The sequence below is a fragment of the Pteropus medius genome, unplaced genomic scaffold, assembly GCF_902729225.1.
Source record: "Pteropus medius unplaced genomic scaffold, Ma_sr-lr_union100, whole genome shotgun sequence".
NCBI classification, from domain to species: Eukaryota; Metazoa; Chordata; class Mammalia; order Chiroptera; family Pteropodidae; genus Pteropus; species Pteropus medius.
In genome coordinates, this window is record NW_024354867.1 from 268466 (window position 1) to 286218 (window position 17753).

Here is a 17753-nt window from a genome sequence, read left to right on the forward strand (position 1 = left end):
TTTTTAACCACTTCTGTGAGAAGACTGGGACCACCCAGGTAATCTAGGATAATCTCCCTTGCTCAGGATCCTTAATCTTAATGACATTACACATTAGCAAATTATTTTTTGTAATATAAGGTAGCATACTCACAAATTCTGGAGATTAAGAATTGGACAACTTTGGAGGCTATAATTCTGACTACAACATGGCTATTTCATGATTTATCAGATTCAGATATCGTGTCTTGATTGTCACTAGTAAAGATGAAGATTTAGCTCAGTTGTACTACCACCACTACTCTCCCCACCTTCTAATTTGGGATACTTATATTATTTTAATTCTTCCATTAGTCACCTGTAACTTTAAGCAATGTATTTATATATCTAGTTCTTTCTCCATCACCTTTAGACAATTCCCTCTAATCACCAACTATGTAAAACGAGTTTCACTCCTCTTTCTTCTACCATCCTCAAAGCCTTCTGTCAACTTAACCTTCACATACACACTGTACATATCATACACGTGCCATTTTACATATACTATGTTATATATAATCACATTTTAATTCTGTTCCATAAGCATATTAAGACTTCTCCGTATTATATATTTTATTCTGACTCTGTAAATGTCATTCATGGCAAATCCGGTATATTATCGTCATATTTCCTTCTATGTGGGGCCAATGTGACTCTTACCACTCAAGGAGGAAGACTCTCATTGTCTAAATCATCTTTTATCATACCCACTGAATAAAATTATGATATAAAATAATCTTGCATTTATGAAGGAATTGTTTTACTTTGGAATTCAATCCAATTCAGTTCACTAGATTCCTTTCTAACCTCACATACAAGGACTTTTGCATCCTTGAAGTTATATTACAGTTAGCAATCTTCCTGACACTTTATGCTTAACATAGTCACATTTAAATTCCAGAAGAGGTTTTTTATTATTTTCTAACTACAATTTCATGTACACTCTGCTATTATTTTATGGATGTAATGTTAAGTAGTTTCTCCAGATAAATTTTCTTTAAGCTACAGAGGTTCAACATTTATTGTAGTAAAATCAATATATAAGACAGAAAAGACAAACTACGAATACAAATTTCTACAATGTATACATGAACTTCCTTCTTATGCATGTCTCTCTTTTTTCTTTCTAGATGGATTCATAATTAGAAGAGAGGCAGAGATATAGAGTAAGAAAAAAAGAGTAGATTATCACAGAAGTCACTTTCTTATATACCTAGACTTTTTCAAATTTTATGCTTCTCACAACATTTCCTTACCTGTATGGAACATTTTTCACATTAATTTTAATCATAGCTTCCATTTGCACAAAGAAAGAGGGACAATTTAATTCTATTTAAAATATTTTGAGTAGTCCTATTAAATATATGCATCTATAAAATGAATGGTTTTATGTGTTTGTATACTTTGACAATTCTGAGAAATCTGAGGTATATATATTATATATAACAAATATGCTATATATATATGTTATACATAACATATATACATCTGAGAAATGAGATATATATGTATATATGTATGCAAGCTACATATACATGCAAGTTCTCTAAAAATGAAAGCATTTTTCTAACATATGCTTCATAATAATCAACTCAACAAACCACAATCAGAAAAACAGTTGTGAACTGTACCAATTCTCTATACGTACCTGAGTTACTGTGACCTTCTTATTAGGATTCATAGCATATGATGGAATTACAAATGTAAAATCAGTGCTGGATAAATTCAACGGTGCTTGCAATACTGTAAGAGGAAAGTAAATAGACTGATAAAATACTAATAGATATAAGCTCATAGATATTCCTTACCATACTTTCAATATGAAACAATAAAATTCCATTATCTTTTATTGTTACACTCTCATCAAAACAAAAAAAAATAAATTTTAAACATTTTTAGAATACCTTGGTTTACCATATCTATAAAGTTCCAATTTTTAATTTTAATGGTAACTACAAGTAAAATAGAAAAATTACTCTTGAGACAATAAAAGAATATGACATAAGTAAAATAGAAAAATTACTCTTGAGACAATAAAAGAATATGACATAAGAAATAGTGAGCAGAGAAAAAAGTAAACAAAGTTAAAATCATCTCCATACTAGAGTTTGACCAATGCAGTACAGAAGTGAAAAGAAACACAGACAGAAAAAATATGGGAATAAAGGGAACAGATACAGATTGCATATCTAATATTCATACATGAAACATAAAATGAATTGGTGGAATCTGCAAACAATACATTAGAGAAGATATCTGATGGAAAAAACCTTATCTTTTTTAATAGATTTATTTTTTAGAGCGATTTTAGATTCACAGAAAAACTGAACAGAAGGTGAAGAGATTTCCCATATCTCCCTTGCCCCTACACATGCATAGTCTACTCCATTATCAACAATCTCACCACAGTGGTACATTTGCTATAATTGGTGAACCTACAATGATACATAATTATAAGTCAAAGCTGTTTACGTTAGGGAGCACTTGTGACAGTGAACATTCTATGGGTTTGAACAAATGTATAATGACATATACCCACCATTATAGTATTATACAGAGGAGATTCATTGCCCTGAAAAAATCTTCTGTGGTCTACCTATTCATCTCTCTCTCCCCACATCCCCGGGAAACCACTGGTCTTTTCATTGTCTCCACAGTTTTGCCTTTTCCAGACTGTCATACACTTGAAATGATACAGTATATAACCTCTTGATATTGGCTTCTTTCACTTAGTAATATACATTCAAGGTCCATGGGATCTTGAATGTATATTGACCTGTATAAATGACCTGATAGCTCATTTCTTTTTAGAGCTGAATAACAGTCAGGGCATACCAAAGTCTGGCCATTCACCTACTGAAGGACATCTTAGTTGCTTCCAAATTTTAGCAATTATAAATAAATGTGCCATAAACATTTGTGTACAAGTTTTTGTGTATACATAAGTTTTCAACTCCTTTGGAAGAATAACAAGGAGCAGGATTGGCTGGATCCTATGGTAAGAGTATGTTTAGTGGTAAGAAATAACCAAATGTCCTCTTTCAACGTAGCAATATCATTCATCATTCCCATTAGCAATGCTATCTCACCAGCAATTGCACTCTCACCAGTTCCTGTTATTCCACATCTTCTCCAGCATTTAGTGCTGTCAGTGTTCTGGATTTTGGCCATTCTAATAGGTGTGTAGTAGTATCTTAGTGTTTTAATTTGCATTTTCCTGATGCATATAATGTGAAGTATTTTTATATGCTTATTTGCCATTTGTATATCTTCTTCGGTGAGGTGTATGTTGAGATCTTTGGCCCATTTTTCAATTGGTTTGTGTGTTTTCTCCTTGAGTTTTTGAGTTCTCTGTATGTTTTGGATAGCAGTTCTTTCTCAGATATATCTTTTGCAAATATTTTCTCCCAGCCAGTGGCTTGTCTTTTTGGCACTTGACGGTGTCTTTTGCAGAGCAGATATTTTAAATTTTAATAAAGTCCTGCTTATCAATTCTTTTTTCATGGATCTTGCCTTTCTTGTTGTATCTAAAATGTTATTGCCAAAGCCAAAGTCACCTAGATTTTTCCTGTTATCTTCTATGAGTTTTATAGTTTTGAATTTTCCATTTAAGTCTGTGATCCATTTTGAGTTAATTTTTCTGAAAAAATGTAAGAACTGTGTCTAGATTTGCTTTTTGTTTTTGCTTGTGGATATCCAGTTGTTCAGCACCAAATTTTGAAAAGGCTACCTTTTCTGAATTGTATTGCCTGTATTCTATTGGCAAAGAACAGTTGACTAAATTTCTGTGGGTCTATTTCTGGGCTCTCTTTTCTGTTCCACTGACTATTTGTCTATATTTTTGCCAATACCAAACTCTCTTGATTATTGTACCTTTGTAGTAAATCTTGAAGTCAGATAGTGTCAGTCCTCCAACTTTGTTCTTCTTCAAAAGCGTGTTGGTTACTGTGCGCCTCTTCCTTTACATGTAAACTTCAAATCAATCGTCAAAATCCACAAAATAACTTGCTGAGAATCTGATTGAGATTGCATTGAATCTCTAGATCAAGTTGGAAAAAACTGCCATTTGACAATAGTGTTTTCCTATACATGAACATGATATATTACTTCATTTACTTAATTCTTCTGATTCTTTTTGTTTCATAGGTTTCCTCATATAGATCTTGTATATATTTTGTTAGATTTATACATGAGTGTTTCATTTTGAGGGCTGTTAATGTAAATAGTACTTTGTATTTAATTTCAAAATCCATTTGTTCATTACTGGTATACAGATAAGCAATTGACTTTTGTATATTAACCTTGTATCCTGCAACCTTGCTATACTTTTAGGAATTTTTTTTTATCAGTTCTTTTAGATTTTCTACACAGACAATCATGTCATTTGTGAACAGACAGTTTAGTTCTTCTTTTCTAATCTGTATAAACAATTCATAAATTTTAAATTGCGCATTCTGAATTGCATGATAAAATCTCGTGGGCATCCCGCTCCATCCCACCTGGGATGTGAATCATCCCTTTGTCCAGTGTACCCATGCTGCATATGCTCTCAGCCTGTTGGTCACTTAGTAGCCATCTTGGTTATCAAATGGGCTATAACAGTATCACACGGCTTGTGTTCAAGTAACCCTTATTTAATAATGTCACATTCATATAACTTTTATTACATTATATTGTTATAATTGTTTTATTTCATTATTAGTTATTATTATCTCTTACTGTGCCTAATTTATAAATGAAGCTTTATGACAGGTATGTATATCCAGAAAAAAAAATGTCAGATATATAAGGTTTGGCATTATCCATGGTTTCAAGGGTCTACTAGGTGTCTTGGAACTTATCGTTCGTGGTTAAGGGGGCTCTACTGTAAAAAGATCACTGACATCTGCCAGACAAATACAAAACCTTGGTGATAAAGGAAAAGTTCATGAAAAGATAATTTATATAAGAAATATATAATTAATAGCATAGGTAGAAATTTCAATCCATAAGCAATTGAAAAAATGAAAATTGAAATATGTACTTTAAATCACATAGAAAAATATCTAATTTCTTTAATTCAATGCTGGTTAGAGTTTACAATGAAAAAGGGGTAAAAAAGCACAACTCTTTTCAAAAGCCCTTTTGCAAAATGCTTCAATAGCTTTAATATGTATATACTTTAGAAGGAGTGCAGTCGATTCAGAGATAAGGACAAGAACCATATCATTTCACTCATATGTGGAATATAAAATAGAAAGTAACAAACAAGACAAACAAACTCATAGACACAGACAACAGTATGGTGGTTACAAGAGGGGAAGGAGTGTAGGGGGAGGATGAAGAGAGTAAAGGGGGTCAAATATATGGTGACAGAAGAATACTAAACTTTGGGTGGTGAACACACAATGCAATATACAGATGATGTATTATAGAACTGTACATTTGAAACATATACTGTTATTAACCAATATTAGCCCAACAAATTTCATTAAATAGAAAAAGGAAAAATATAAATAAGGAGAAAGTATTATACACAAAAATGTTCACTACTACAATAGTTATATTAACAAGAAAATAAAAAGAAGGAAAGAACTTAAATGCTTCTGATTATGCTTAAGTAACCTATAAGAGACACCTACTGGATGAAATATTCTATAATAGTTATCAGTGTTAACTTATATAATTAATAAGGGTCTATAACATCCAAGTAAAAGTTTATATTAAGAGTGAACAGATTTCAACTTAACATAAACAGTAAGATCGCAACTATGTTAAAAAAGAAGCTAATAAAAGCCAAGTACAGAACAAGAGTAAAATACCAACATATTAATAATAGTATGTTCTAAATATGCACACTGCAGATGATAGTTTATGTATTTCTAAATTTTGCAATTTTCCTTAATAATGATATATTATTTTTTAATTTCTAAATAAGTACAATTTTATTTTATTTTTCACAAAAGTAATTTACCCTTTGTTTCTCTAAAAGGATATCTTAAAACAAGGGAGAAAACTTTAACTTCATGGAGCCTCTCTACCAGCTGTGGAATTCTTAATTCTGTATTTTAAATAGGAGTGAAATAAATTTCTATATTGTATTTGCTACCTTAATGAGGCTTCTATTACTAGGCGCCAAGTGTAATTATTAACTGATCACTATTTTATTATTGACAACTCAATGTCAGAACTACAAAAACAAAATACAGTATAATATAGGCTAGAGTTAATTTTTATGAAAAATTAAGCATATATTATAAACTACAAAGCCAAAGCTTTTCAAAAGTATGGCTTGCTGAATGCATCAGATTTATATGTGAATATTTGGAGAAAATGAGTAAATACTCAACAAATATTTCTAAGTTTTAATATATTTATCTTTCTTTATATATATTTAGTCCTTTGGCACTTTGGAAAAATATATTTTCTAAAATAAATTTCCATCCTTTCATTTTCTATCCAATGTATTTTGTTTTAGTAATTTAAAATTTAATTTAATCATTTAAAAACTGCCCACACAATAAAGTACTAATCTTTTTTAAAAAATTATATCTTATTTTTTAAGCAATGATCACTCACCTGAGGTTATATCCATGCTATTAATCAAAATGCAATCCCACAGACTCAATTTAAATGAAACACACAGGAATCATATCATAATTTTACTTTCTAATATTTCTTTTTTTAAAAAAAATATATTCTGATTTTTAAACTTTCAGCTGCTGAAGTTGAACATTTGGTTTCTACACATCAACTGAATGTTTCATATTACGTACCAGTAGCTTGAACATAACATGGTCGAATAAGTGGTGTTGCCTTTGGAGTCACAGCAGATTTCGACAAATGACGTTGAGTGTAAAGTTCTGAAGCCTCAAAGAAATTAATTCGAACTTGAAAGCTAAATTCGTATGCTGCCACCTGACAGATAAAAAGTACATTACACCTATGACTATTTCTGCTGTAAGAAATTTGAAATACTAGTTTTATTGTAAATATGTAACGTATACAAAACCTGATGACTTGATATATATACATAATGAAATAACAGCACTATCAAACTAATTAACATATCTATTACCTAACAGTCCCCTTATTTATTGTGTGTGTGTGTGTGATGAGAACACTTAGGATATACCTTCTTAGCAAATGTCAAATATAAAGTATAGTATTGTTACCAGAACTACCATATTACCCAGCAAACTTACTTCTAGGTATTCATCCTAAGGAATGGAAATCAGGATCTTGAAGAGATACCTGCACTCCTATGTTCATTACAGCATTATTCACAGCAGTAAAGCTATGGAAATAACCTAAATGTCCATCAAAGGATGAATGGATAATGAAAATGTGGTATATGCAGTGGAATATTCCATGTATTCCATGCAGTGGAATATTGTTCAGCTTTAAAAATAAGAGAACCTTCTATTTGCAATAACATGGATGGACCTGAAGAACATTATGCTAAGTGAAATACACCAGACACAGAAAGACAATGTATGATTTCACTTATATGTGGAATCTAAAATAGTCAAACTCGTAGAAGCAGAGAGTAAAAAGGTGGTTACGAGGGGCTTCAGGAAGGGGAAGGTGGAGAGATGTTGGTGAAGGAGTACAAAGCTTCAGTTATGCAAAATGAATAAGTTCTGGAGAGCTAATGAAATACTATAGATTTAGTAAAACAGCCATTTAGAAAAAGAGTTTCAAAAAGAAAATTATTTTGTGACATTGAAAGTACATTTTTCAAAATGAGACTTGGTTTATTTTTCATGAGTCCAAAAATAATTCTTAAAAATAAAAATACATAAAATAAATCTAAAAATAATGTTATTAATTCAAAATGAACCAAAGACATAAATATAAAATCGAAATATATAAACTTTGTAGAAGAAAATATAGAAGAAAAAATCTTTGTGATCCCTGGTTAGGCAGATTTCTTTGCAATATCAAAAGAACTATTTTTAAAAAATGATTAAATTGTCTTATCAAAATTAAAAACATCTGTTAAAGATAATGTTAGCAAATAAAATTGCAAGCCAGACACACATTTCTGGCAAAAAAAATGACATATTATCACATGAAAATATGTTCAACATCATTAGACATTAAGGAAATGTAAATTAAATGAAAAGAGTTAACACTTGACACCTACCACAATGGCCTAAACAAAAAGGACACACTGTAGGACATCTGGTTCTGTTCATACATCCATCGAGACATTTAGTACATGACAAAAGGTCTTTGAAATTTGGTACTGTCTAAAACATCCATGCTTAGAAAATGTCCCTGGGTTCAAATAGCCCATAATGTTTATTTCTATGTTTGGTTTACAGGATTAATACATAAAAAATACTATCATGTTTTATTAGTTCAATAATTATATTGCGGCTGTACTGTCAATTGCCTCAGTAGCCTAGCTGATTAGCACATGGGGTTAGGTAGGTGGGTCAGGGTTGAAATCTTGCAGCAGAATGAGATTTATTTGAACTATGGACCAAATGTTTCCATGGACAGGACCAAAGGTCCACTAATTAAATGACATTACCAGGTACTGAAAAGATATGAGCACCTAATACATTTATGTATTGCTGATAGAATGTAAAGGTCTCTAGTCATTTTGGAAAACAGTTTTCCAGTTTCTTAGAAAATTAAATACTTAACATAAGGCCCAAAACGTCCAACCTTAGGTGTTTACCAAAGAGAAATGAAAACTTATTCATACAAAAATCTGCATGTAAATGTTAATTGTGGCCTTATTCATAATTGCCAAAACCCAAAAACAAGCCTAATTTCCTCCAAATAGTAAATGGATAACAAATTTTGGTAAATCCAAATAATAGGATACTTTTTTAACAATAAAATGGAATGAACTACTGTTACACATAATATGAATGGATTTCAAATTCATTATTCTTCGTAAGAGATGCCAGACTAAAAAGGCAACATACCTTATCATTCCGTTTATATAAATGAAAAAGCAAAATTAAACAAACAAAATGAGATCAGAGTTTGCCATGAACTGGAAGTGAGGGAGAGGCTGACTACAAACAGGCACAAGAAAAATTTAGGGAAGGTAATGGAACTGCTCTCTATACTGATTTTCATATTTGCTATAAAACTGTATAATTTAGTAATATTTATATAACAAAGAGAATTTTACTGCATCACATTTTAAAAATAAATGAAGTTAAAGCTAATTCCTTAGCTCCGATTTTTACACATCTGGATTCAAACTCTAAAACAGACTAGCAATATATGCAGTTACTCAAATGAATCACAGAAATGAATACTAGAGCTTCATAACATTGTGGCAATTATATAGTGTTAGCCTTCATTTTTAAATGAATACTCTGTAGTCTAGCCTTGATAAAAACACAGTTGGCATCAAAGAAAAGAAAAAGAGCCCATTTTGATGTTTATGGCCCACACCAAAATGAAAGGAAAGGGTAATATCAGCCAAATGGTGGACAGCCAGCTTCAAATGTCCAATCCCTCCACACAAACACTGAAAAACAAGCAAAAGCTGTCAGGATCAACTTTCTTTAGAACTCTGGAAAATGGTGAATGGTTTACAGCAACTAAGTGAATACTGAATCAAGAAAAAGACAACTTTAAAACAGCAGGAAAGCTTTATGGCACTTTTACTTGCCCTTGTGCCTCTCCCTTCCTGACTCAGTGGCAATCTTGAAGATGGCTGCCTGTGTCCCAATGTCAGACCCTGGTATCTGGTTTTGGATAGAGCAGAGCAGACCTTATTCACAAATCATTGTACTCGTCTATTTTTACCTGTCTGGGGCTACCTGAAGGACTGACGCAAGATGCCTGTCTTGGTTTTGCCCGACTTCAAACTCGCTCAGATCAGAAAAGCAGTAGACTTTGCTCAAAAGTATTTCCAGACAAAAAAAATTTGCAGCCACATAGGACAAAAGATTATGGTGGAGACATGCGAGAGCAGCCTAAAGCTTGTAAAGAAAAAGCTGGGGAAAGCATTTCTTTGGAAAATTAGGACATTCAAAAGCACCCATGCACTGGAGAATTTAGAAAGCCACAAGCATGTGCAGGACAGGGTACATGCTCAGAAAAAATTTGAAGACTCTAAGATATCACTTTTTTCTGTTCGCTCGGCTAAGTGCAATCAGGAAGTTGAGGCAAAAACAATTATAAATGGCCTGGCTAACTGCTAAATAAGTGCACTGGCACAGAGCCAATCCATAAGGAAATCTTTATCAAAACATTAGCTGAATACAAGTTAAAGGAACAGAGACTTCAGTGACAACACACAGCAAAGAACACATTCTTTGCAAACAATAATTTGTTAAAGTCTCTAAAGAAAAGGATGACTGCAGCCTTCAACACTCAAGGACAATAAATCCTAAGAAAGGCAGATAAAATCTTATTTCCATTTACTATATTATAATATTTAAATATCCAGTTTTCAACAACAAAATCACAATGTATACACAAAGAAACAAAAAAGCATGGCCCATTAAAAGAAAAAAAAATGACAGAAAGCATCCTGGAAGACTTATTAGAAAAAGATTTTAAATCCACTGTCTTAAATATGCTCACGGAGCTAAAGGAAACAAGAAAAAAGGGAAAAGGAAAACATAAAATGATATATTTTTAAAATAAGACTATCTACAGATAGAATAAAAATCAATGAAAAATTCAACAAAACTTTAAGCCAGACAGAAAAATAAAAAAATATATGACATAAATAACTAAAATAAAAAATGAGTGTGAACTTTACTATCAACCTTACAAAAAAAGGTATTCAAGGGGAATTTTATCAACAATTATATACCAATACAGAAAATAATCTAGATGATATTGACAGATTCACAGAAAAACAAAAATTACCAAAACTGACTCAAGAAGAAACAGAAAATATGAACAGACCTGTAGAATTGTAGAATGATTCAATAAGACTCCCCAGCAGAGAAAATTTCTGGACCAGATAGATGGCTTCACTGGTAAATTCTACCAAACATTTAAAAAATTAACACCGATATTTCTCAAACTCTTCCAAAAAAAAAAAATAGAAGAGGAGGAAAAATTTTCTGACTCATTCTTTGAGGTCAACAGTCCCCAGATATCAAGGACAAATGAAGGCACCACAGAAAACAAAATTACAGACCAACGTCCCTTATGAATATAGATGATACAGTCCTTTGGAAATACTAGTAACCGAAATCTAAGAGCATATTATAAGCATTATATACACCTTGACCAAGTGGGATTTACTCCCACTTGGTCAAGGTGTATATAATGCTTATATAAGATTGCAAAGGTAGTTCAATATACAAAAATCAATCAATGAAATACTCCACATTAATTGAATGAAGTGAGGAGGGACCCATACACACTTGGTCATGGCAATTGATAGAGAAAAAAAAAAAAAAAAACACTTGACAAAATCCAAAAGTCTTTTATGATTAAAGCACTCAGAAAATTAGAAATAGAAGAGAACTTCCTCATCATGCTAAAGAGCACTTATGAAAAACCTAATATTTTATGGTGAAATACGAAAAGTTTTTTCCCTAAGATAAGGGACAATACAAGGATATCCACTTTCACCAATGTTATTCAATATTGTACTGTAAATTCTAGCCAGAGCAATTAGAAAAAAAGGGAAGTGAAGGGGAGGATACAAGGCATTCAGATTGGAATGGAAGGATTAAAACTATATGTATTGGCAGATGAAATAATCCTATATAAAGAAAATCATAAATAATCCACAATAAAGTTGACAGACCTAAAAAATGATTTCAGCAAAGTTGCAAAGTACAAGTTCAATAAATAAAAATCCATTGTGTTTCTGCATACTAGCAATGAACTCTCTGAAAAATAAAATAAGTAAACAATTTCATTTATCATAAGATCCAAAAGAATAAAATTCCTAGAAAAAAATTATCCAAATTGGCGACAAACTTGTACACTGAAAATCACACTACATTGTTGAAAGAAGCTAAAGAATTTCTACATGAATGGAAAGTCATCCCATATTCATTGATAGACTTAATATTGTTTAGAAGTCAGTACTACTCTAATTCATTGTGATCATTATTAAAATTCCAATGACCATTTTTGTAAAAATGAAAAGGCCAATTGTTAAATTCCTAAGTAAAGCTAAGGCCCCAATTAGCCAAAACAATCTGGAAAAATAAGAATAAACTTGGAGGACTCACATTTCTGGATTCGAAACTTACTATAAAGCCTCAGTAATCAAAACAGTGTCATACTGGCATAACAATAAACATGTAGACAAATGGAATAAAATTGAGAATCTAGAAATAAGCCCATATATCTACGGCCAATTAATTTTTTACAAGGGCACCAGGACATTTCAATGGAGAAAAAACTTGGACCCTTATCTTATACCATATACTAAAATTAAATCAAAATGAGTTAAAAACCTAAATGCAAGACCTAAAATTATAAAACTCCTGAAAGAAAACTTAGAAGGGCAAACTTCATTACACTGGACTTAGCAATGATTTCTTGAATATGATACTAAAAGCACAGGCAACAAAAGTAAAAATAGACTAATGGAACTACATCAAACACAAAAATATTTGTGCATCAAAGGAAACAATCAAGAGTGCAAAGGCAACTGATGAAATGGGAGAAAATATTTGCAAGTCATATGTGATAAGGGGTTAATACCCAGAATATAAAGAACTCCTACAACTCAACAACAAAAATTCATCACCCAATTTTAAAAAAGGACTTGAATGGGTATTTCCTCAAAGATAATATACAAATGGCCAACAAGCATGTGAGAAAATACTCAACATCAGAGAAATGCAAATCAAAACTGCAATAAAATATAACCCCACACCCATGACCATGACTACAATAAAAATAATAATAATAAAAATAATGCATTGGTGAGAATGTGGAGAACTGGGACCCTTGTGTACTATTGGTAGGATAGTAAAATGGTGCTACAACTATGGAAAACAGATAGAGGTCCCTCAAATAGCTAAAAACTAGAGCTGCCATTTGATCCAGCAATCCTACTTCTAGGTATATATCCAAAAAGATTTAAAAAGAGGATCTCGAAGAGATATTTGCATACCTATCTTTATAATAGCACTATTGAAAATAGCCAAGAGGTAGAAGCAAAGGAAATGTCCATTGACTGATGAACTGAATAAATAAAATGCAGTATAAATATTATTCAGCCTTAAGAATGAGGAAAATCCTGTCCCATGATACAACATGAATGATCCTCAAGGAGATTATGATAAGTGAAATAATCCAGTCACAAAAAGACAAGTAGTATATGATTCCACTTAAATGAGGTACCTAAAATAGTCAGTTTTATAGAAACAAAGTAGAATGGTGGTTGTCAGGGTCTGGGGGGAAGAGGGAAAGAGGAGTTGTTTTTTAATGTATACAGAGTACCAGATTTGCAAGATGGAAAAGTTAGATTTGTTTCACAAAAACGTGAATATAACTTAACAGTACTGAACTGTACACTTAAAATGGTTAAGATGCAAATTTTATGTTACATGTTTTGTTTTACCATTAAAAAAGGAAAATCTAAAACATTGTGTTAAGTGAAAGAATCCAGACACAAATGGTCACACATTGTATAATTCCTTTTATATGAAATATCCAGAATAGATAGATCCATAGAAAATAAATGCAGATCAGTGGTTGCTAGTGGCTGATAGAAAGAAGGATGGGGGAAAACTGCTTAATGGGTAAAGGGTTTTACTTTGGAGTGATGGAAATGTTTTGAAAAGAGATAGAGCGGGTGGTTATACCATATTGTAAAGGCACTAACCATCACTGAACTGTTTACTTTGAAATGGTTAATTTTATATTATATAAATTTTTCCTCAATAAATTATTTTTTAAAAAATAAATGAAGTCATTCAGAGGTTTCCAGAAATTCCTCAGGCGCCCACCATTTGATGATCTCAAGGTTCTATAGAAATAAAAAAATAAGTCTATTTTTGCAAAATGATTGAGAGACTATATTATATTAGGTCACATATGAGATTATTCTATTTACTAAAACTAAACAGCTTAACTATTCTTTCTACCTAATATTCTCCTGTCTTTAGATGGATGCCTATGAAAGATAAATAGCTCACTTGAAAATTGAAAGGCTTAAACCTTTCAATTCTAACTGGTAATTTCCTCCCTCACCCTGAACTCATCAATTAAAAATTGAAGAACCAGGGGGAGGGTGTGTGTGTAGGATTTAGAAGTGGTTCCAGCCCCAAATATCTAGTTTTGAGATTATAAATTTAAAAAATTTTGCAATTTATTAGAAATTTAAAATTACAAAAAACAAAAACATATAAAATAATTGAAAATACAACTGAAGTAATGTCAGTGCTAAAATATTTATATATGTAAACATTATTACTGTATTTCAACTTAATTATAAAATATGAAAATGATCAAAATTCATTTTTTCTAAAGACTCATTTTTTAACTATTTTTTAAATTAAAATCTAGCATTCTTTATGTTTAAAATAATTTTTAAAATACCAGTCTAGCAACTGTTGCTCTATGATTTCTTGATAAGTTTGTAGGAGTGAGGAGGAGGAAAACAGGCAAGAATGGCAAATGTTTTAAATATGTAAGAAAGGAGAATAATAGAACCACTGATATATCTGAGTTTTGAAGATCATCACAATAAGAATAGATGGTTTCAGAGGTACATATACCTAGTGCTGTGTTATACTCATAAAGCCCACGCTGACAATCTGAAAAGATTTAAATAAAGAGCTAAATAATAAAAGGAGTATATACTTATCTCGTATTACCCTACCAGAAAAAAACACTTGGGCTTTAATTTTGTTTTATTTAACATTAGCTGGCTGCCATGGTCTGAAAGTGTCCCCTCCCACCCCAAAATTCATATGTCAAAATTCTAATCCCCATAGATGCTAGTATTAGGAGGTGGGACCTTTGGAAGGTGCTTAAGCCATGAGTGTAGAGCCCACATGAATGGGATTAGTGCCTTATAAAAGAGACTCTCCCTGGCCTCTTATACGATGAGGACACAGCAAGAAGTCTGTGACCCAGAAAAGGGTCCTCATCCTACCATGCTGGCACTATGATTCTGGACTTTCAGTTTAGCCTCCAGAACTCTGAGAGATAAACTTCTGTTGTTTATAAACTATCCATTCTGTGGTATTTTGTTACAGCAGCCCAAACAGATTAAGACACTGGCCACACGACTGCCAATTCCATCTCCTGTCACAGATTTTTTTGGTAAATAGTCTGTTCTCATAACAGAATTATAGAAGCATAAAAATATCATAGCATGTTTTATTTTCATGGATGTTTCATTTATTTTAACAAATCAGAGCAAGCAACTCATTCCCATGATAATCTATTTCAGCAGTGATACCAGCACACAGATGTCAGGGAGTAAATTAAATAAAGATATATTTCATGTACATATGCTACCTGCTTTCATCTTTCAGTCTTTAAAACGAAACAAAACAAAACTTTGCTTGATTTTATTTCCCCTGGAATTTCTCATTATTATTCATCAGCGAGTAGCTATATTTTGTCTCATTTCTATTTTTCCTCTTCTGGTCTGTCTTTGTTTTTCTTACTTTCAGTATAAATATAAACCTATACTTTCTATTATATGTATTTTTTATAGTATTTATATTATTTTTAGGCTACTATCTTAGTCTTCAAATTTTTAAAAATAATATGGACTCATGTTTTAAAGTCAAATAATACCTAAAAGTATGTTTCCCAAGCCATCATCCTCCTCAGACTGGATGGATAAAGATGGGTTCCCAATGGAAGAAGCTGAGGGTAATGGAGGAGGAGGTCAATGGAAACATGAAGACATAGAACTGAGAGGCCAAGGTTCTGGATGGACCCCCATATAGATACTGCAGTCAAAAAATGAGAGAAGTAGGGTGCAGAATACACAATGAGCCTGGCTGGTAGCAATGTCCAGATATTATTACTCTGAGTAAGGGTAAGTGGTAAACTCGCTTACTACAAAGTTCAAAGAAGCAGCAATTTTTTAACAAGTAAAGACCATCTAGAAAAATCAACCCAGGGAGCAGAGCTTCCAGAAAGTATCACCTCTAGAGCCACGCTCCAGATCCACAGAGGATAAAAGATACAGTGCCTTAGAGAAACCACAAAGGGAAAAGAAGCCCTAAAAAGAAGCAAGGACTTATATAAGTTTAGGGATCCTAGAGGACAAAGAGGAAAGGAAAGAAAGCCAGGTGTGAGGGAGCTCAGAGCTAGTAGAGATGAGAACTTATTTATAGAGGGTTCCACTTTGGGGATGACTGAGGTAAAGAGTGGTCATGATGGATTAACTCCTGACAGTCTCTGGGTATTAAGTCTTGACTTTCATTGGTTCCGTTGCTGGGTCCTAAAGTCAGTGATGATAGGAGTGGAAGATTGGAGTAATGGGAGAGTTTTAACACAGAGCATGACTGTGGGATTCATCCAAGAATATGTGAAGTTGTTGTTGATGATGATGATGTTGGTAATCTCAGCCTTTAATTGTTTATTTTAGAAAATATATATTTTCTAACTATATATATTTAGAAAATATATATTTTCTAAAATACTGAGTGGTAAATTCACAGAGCTGAGTCAATCCCTGCCTTCTCTAACTGCCAATTGTATGTATGTGGGAAGTCATATGGGACTTGTCTTCTCTTAACTCACATCTTTACAGTTAACATAAAATGTGTTTTAATCCAAGGTAGCTCTGTAATTACTCAGAATGCAAAATTGAGGGGTTCCATGATTTATTCACCCATGTAAGCGTTATCCCCTCAACAAAACTAAGAATATAATACATCTTTTACACAGAAACTCCATGACACATAGAAAAAAAGATGAGTTCTATCACTGTGAAACAACTGAGGTTTCCAATAAAGAATAAATACTGAAAGTTTTGTGATATGTGCCATTCTAAGTGCTTTCCTAGATGCTGTCATTCAAACAGAGGAATACCTCAAGTTGAAAAATAATATTCTGATGAAGAAAAGAATTCAGTCTTCTGGCCGATGTTGGTAGACAAAAATGCTTATAACTAGAAAAGGGGCAGGCAACATTTAAATGCCCTCTATTTTAATCCTTGAAGGATCTTTCCTAGCTTCCTGTAAGAATGATTATAAATCCAGAATAACCACTGTGAAATGTTTACCCAAAGGTTTCATATCATGAAAAGGCACACAAAGGTTGGTGAAAAACAGAAAAGAATGAATAATTCTCTCTCATTTTCAAGAGCTTTAGTGAAAATATAGAGCAGCAGAGATGAGAGCTGTAGAGAGCGTAAAAATAGGGGAAGATCTATACCAGAGCTGTCAAATACAACTTTCTGTGATGATGGAAATGTTCTGCACTTTCTAATAGCCATGTGTAGATATTGAGAACTTGAAATGTGGTTATTTTGACTGGGAAAATACATTTTTAATTATATTTAATTTTAAATAATTTAAGATTTAACTTAGATATCCACATACGGCCAGTGGCTACCATATAGGGAAGCACAATGCTACACACTGGCCCAAAAGACATGCGAGTGGCCCACAAGGAAAGTAAGGGGTTGAGTAGCAACCAGTCCAAGCATGATACCAAATACAACTGCAATTGTCTACCAGCACTTTTGATGGTACCCAAACTTGCTGCAGGGAAGGAAGGGTTATAACTGGAAATAAATCAAGCCACTATTGCTGATTGTTCATTTTCCTGCTACAGAGGTCAACCAGGAGAGCTCCCACTGGCTATTTACATCTACA

At 32.4% G+C, this 17753-nt stretch overlaps 1 protein-coding gene across 1 annotated transcript in view; it reads right to left on the reverse strand.

Moving 5' to 3' along the window:
- Window positions 1-17753, reverse strand: part of CFAP47 (cilia and flagella associated protein 47) — a gene marked incomplete at its 3' end in the record, with an annotated part of 348750 nt that overhangs the window by 263388 nt on the left and 67609 nt on the right. The window contains exons 18-19 of the mRNA XM_039855224.1: window positions 6774-6915; window positions 1667-1761 (exon numbers count right to left, since the gene is read on the reverse strand). Coding sequence (XP_039711158.1) covers window positions 1667-1761; window positions 6774-6915 — 237 coding nt within the window. The remainder of the gene's footprint in view (window positions 1-1666; window positions 1762-6773; window positions 6916-17753) is intronic.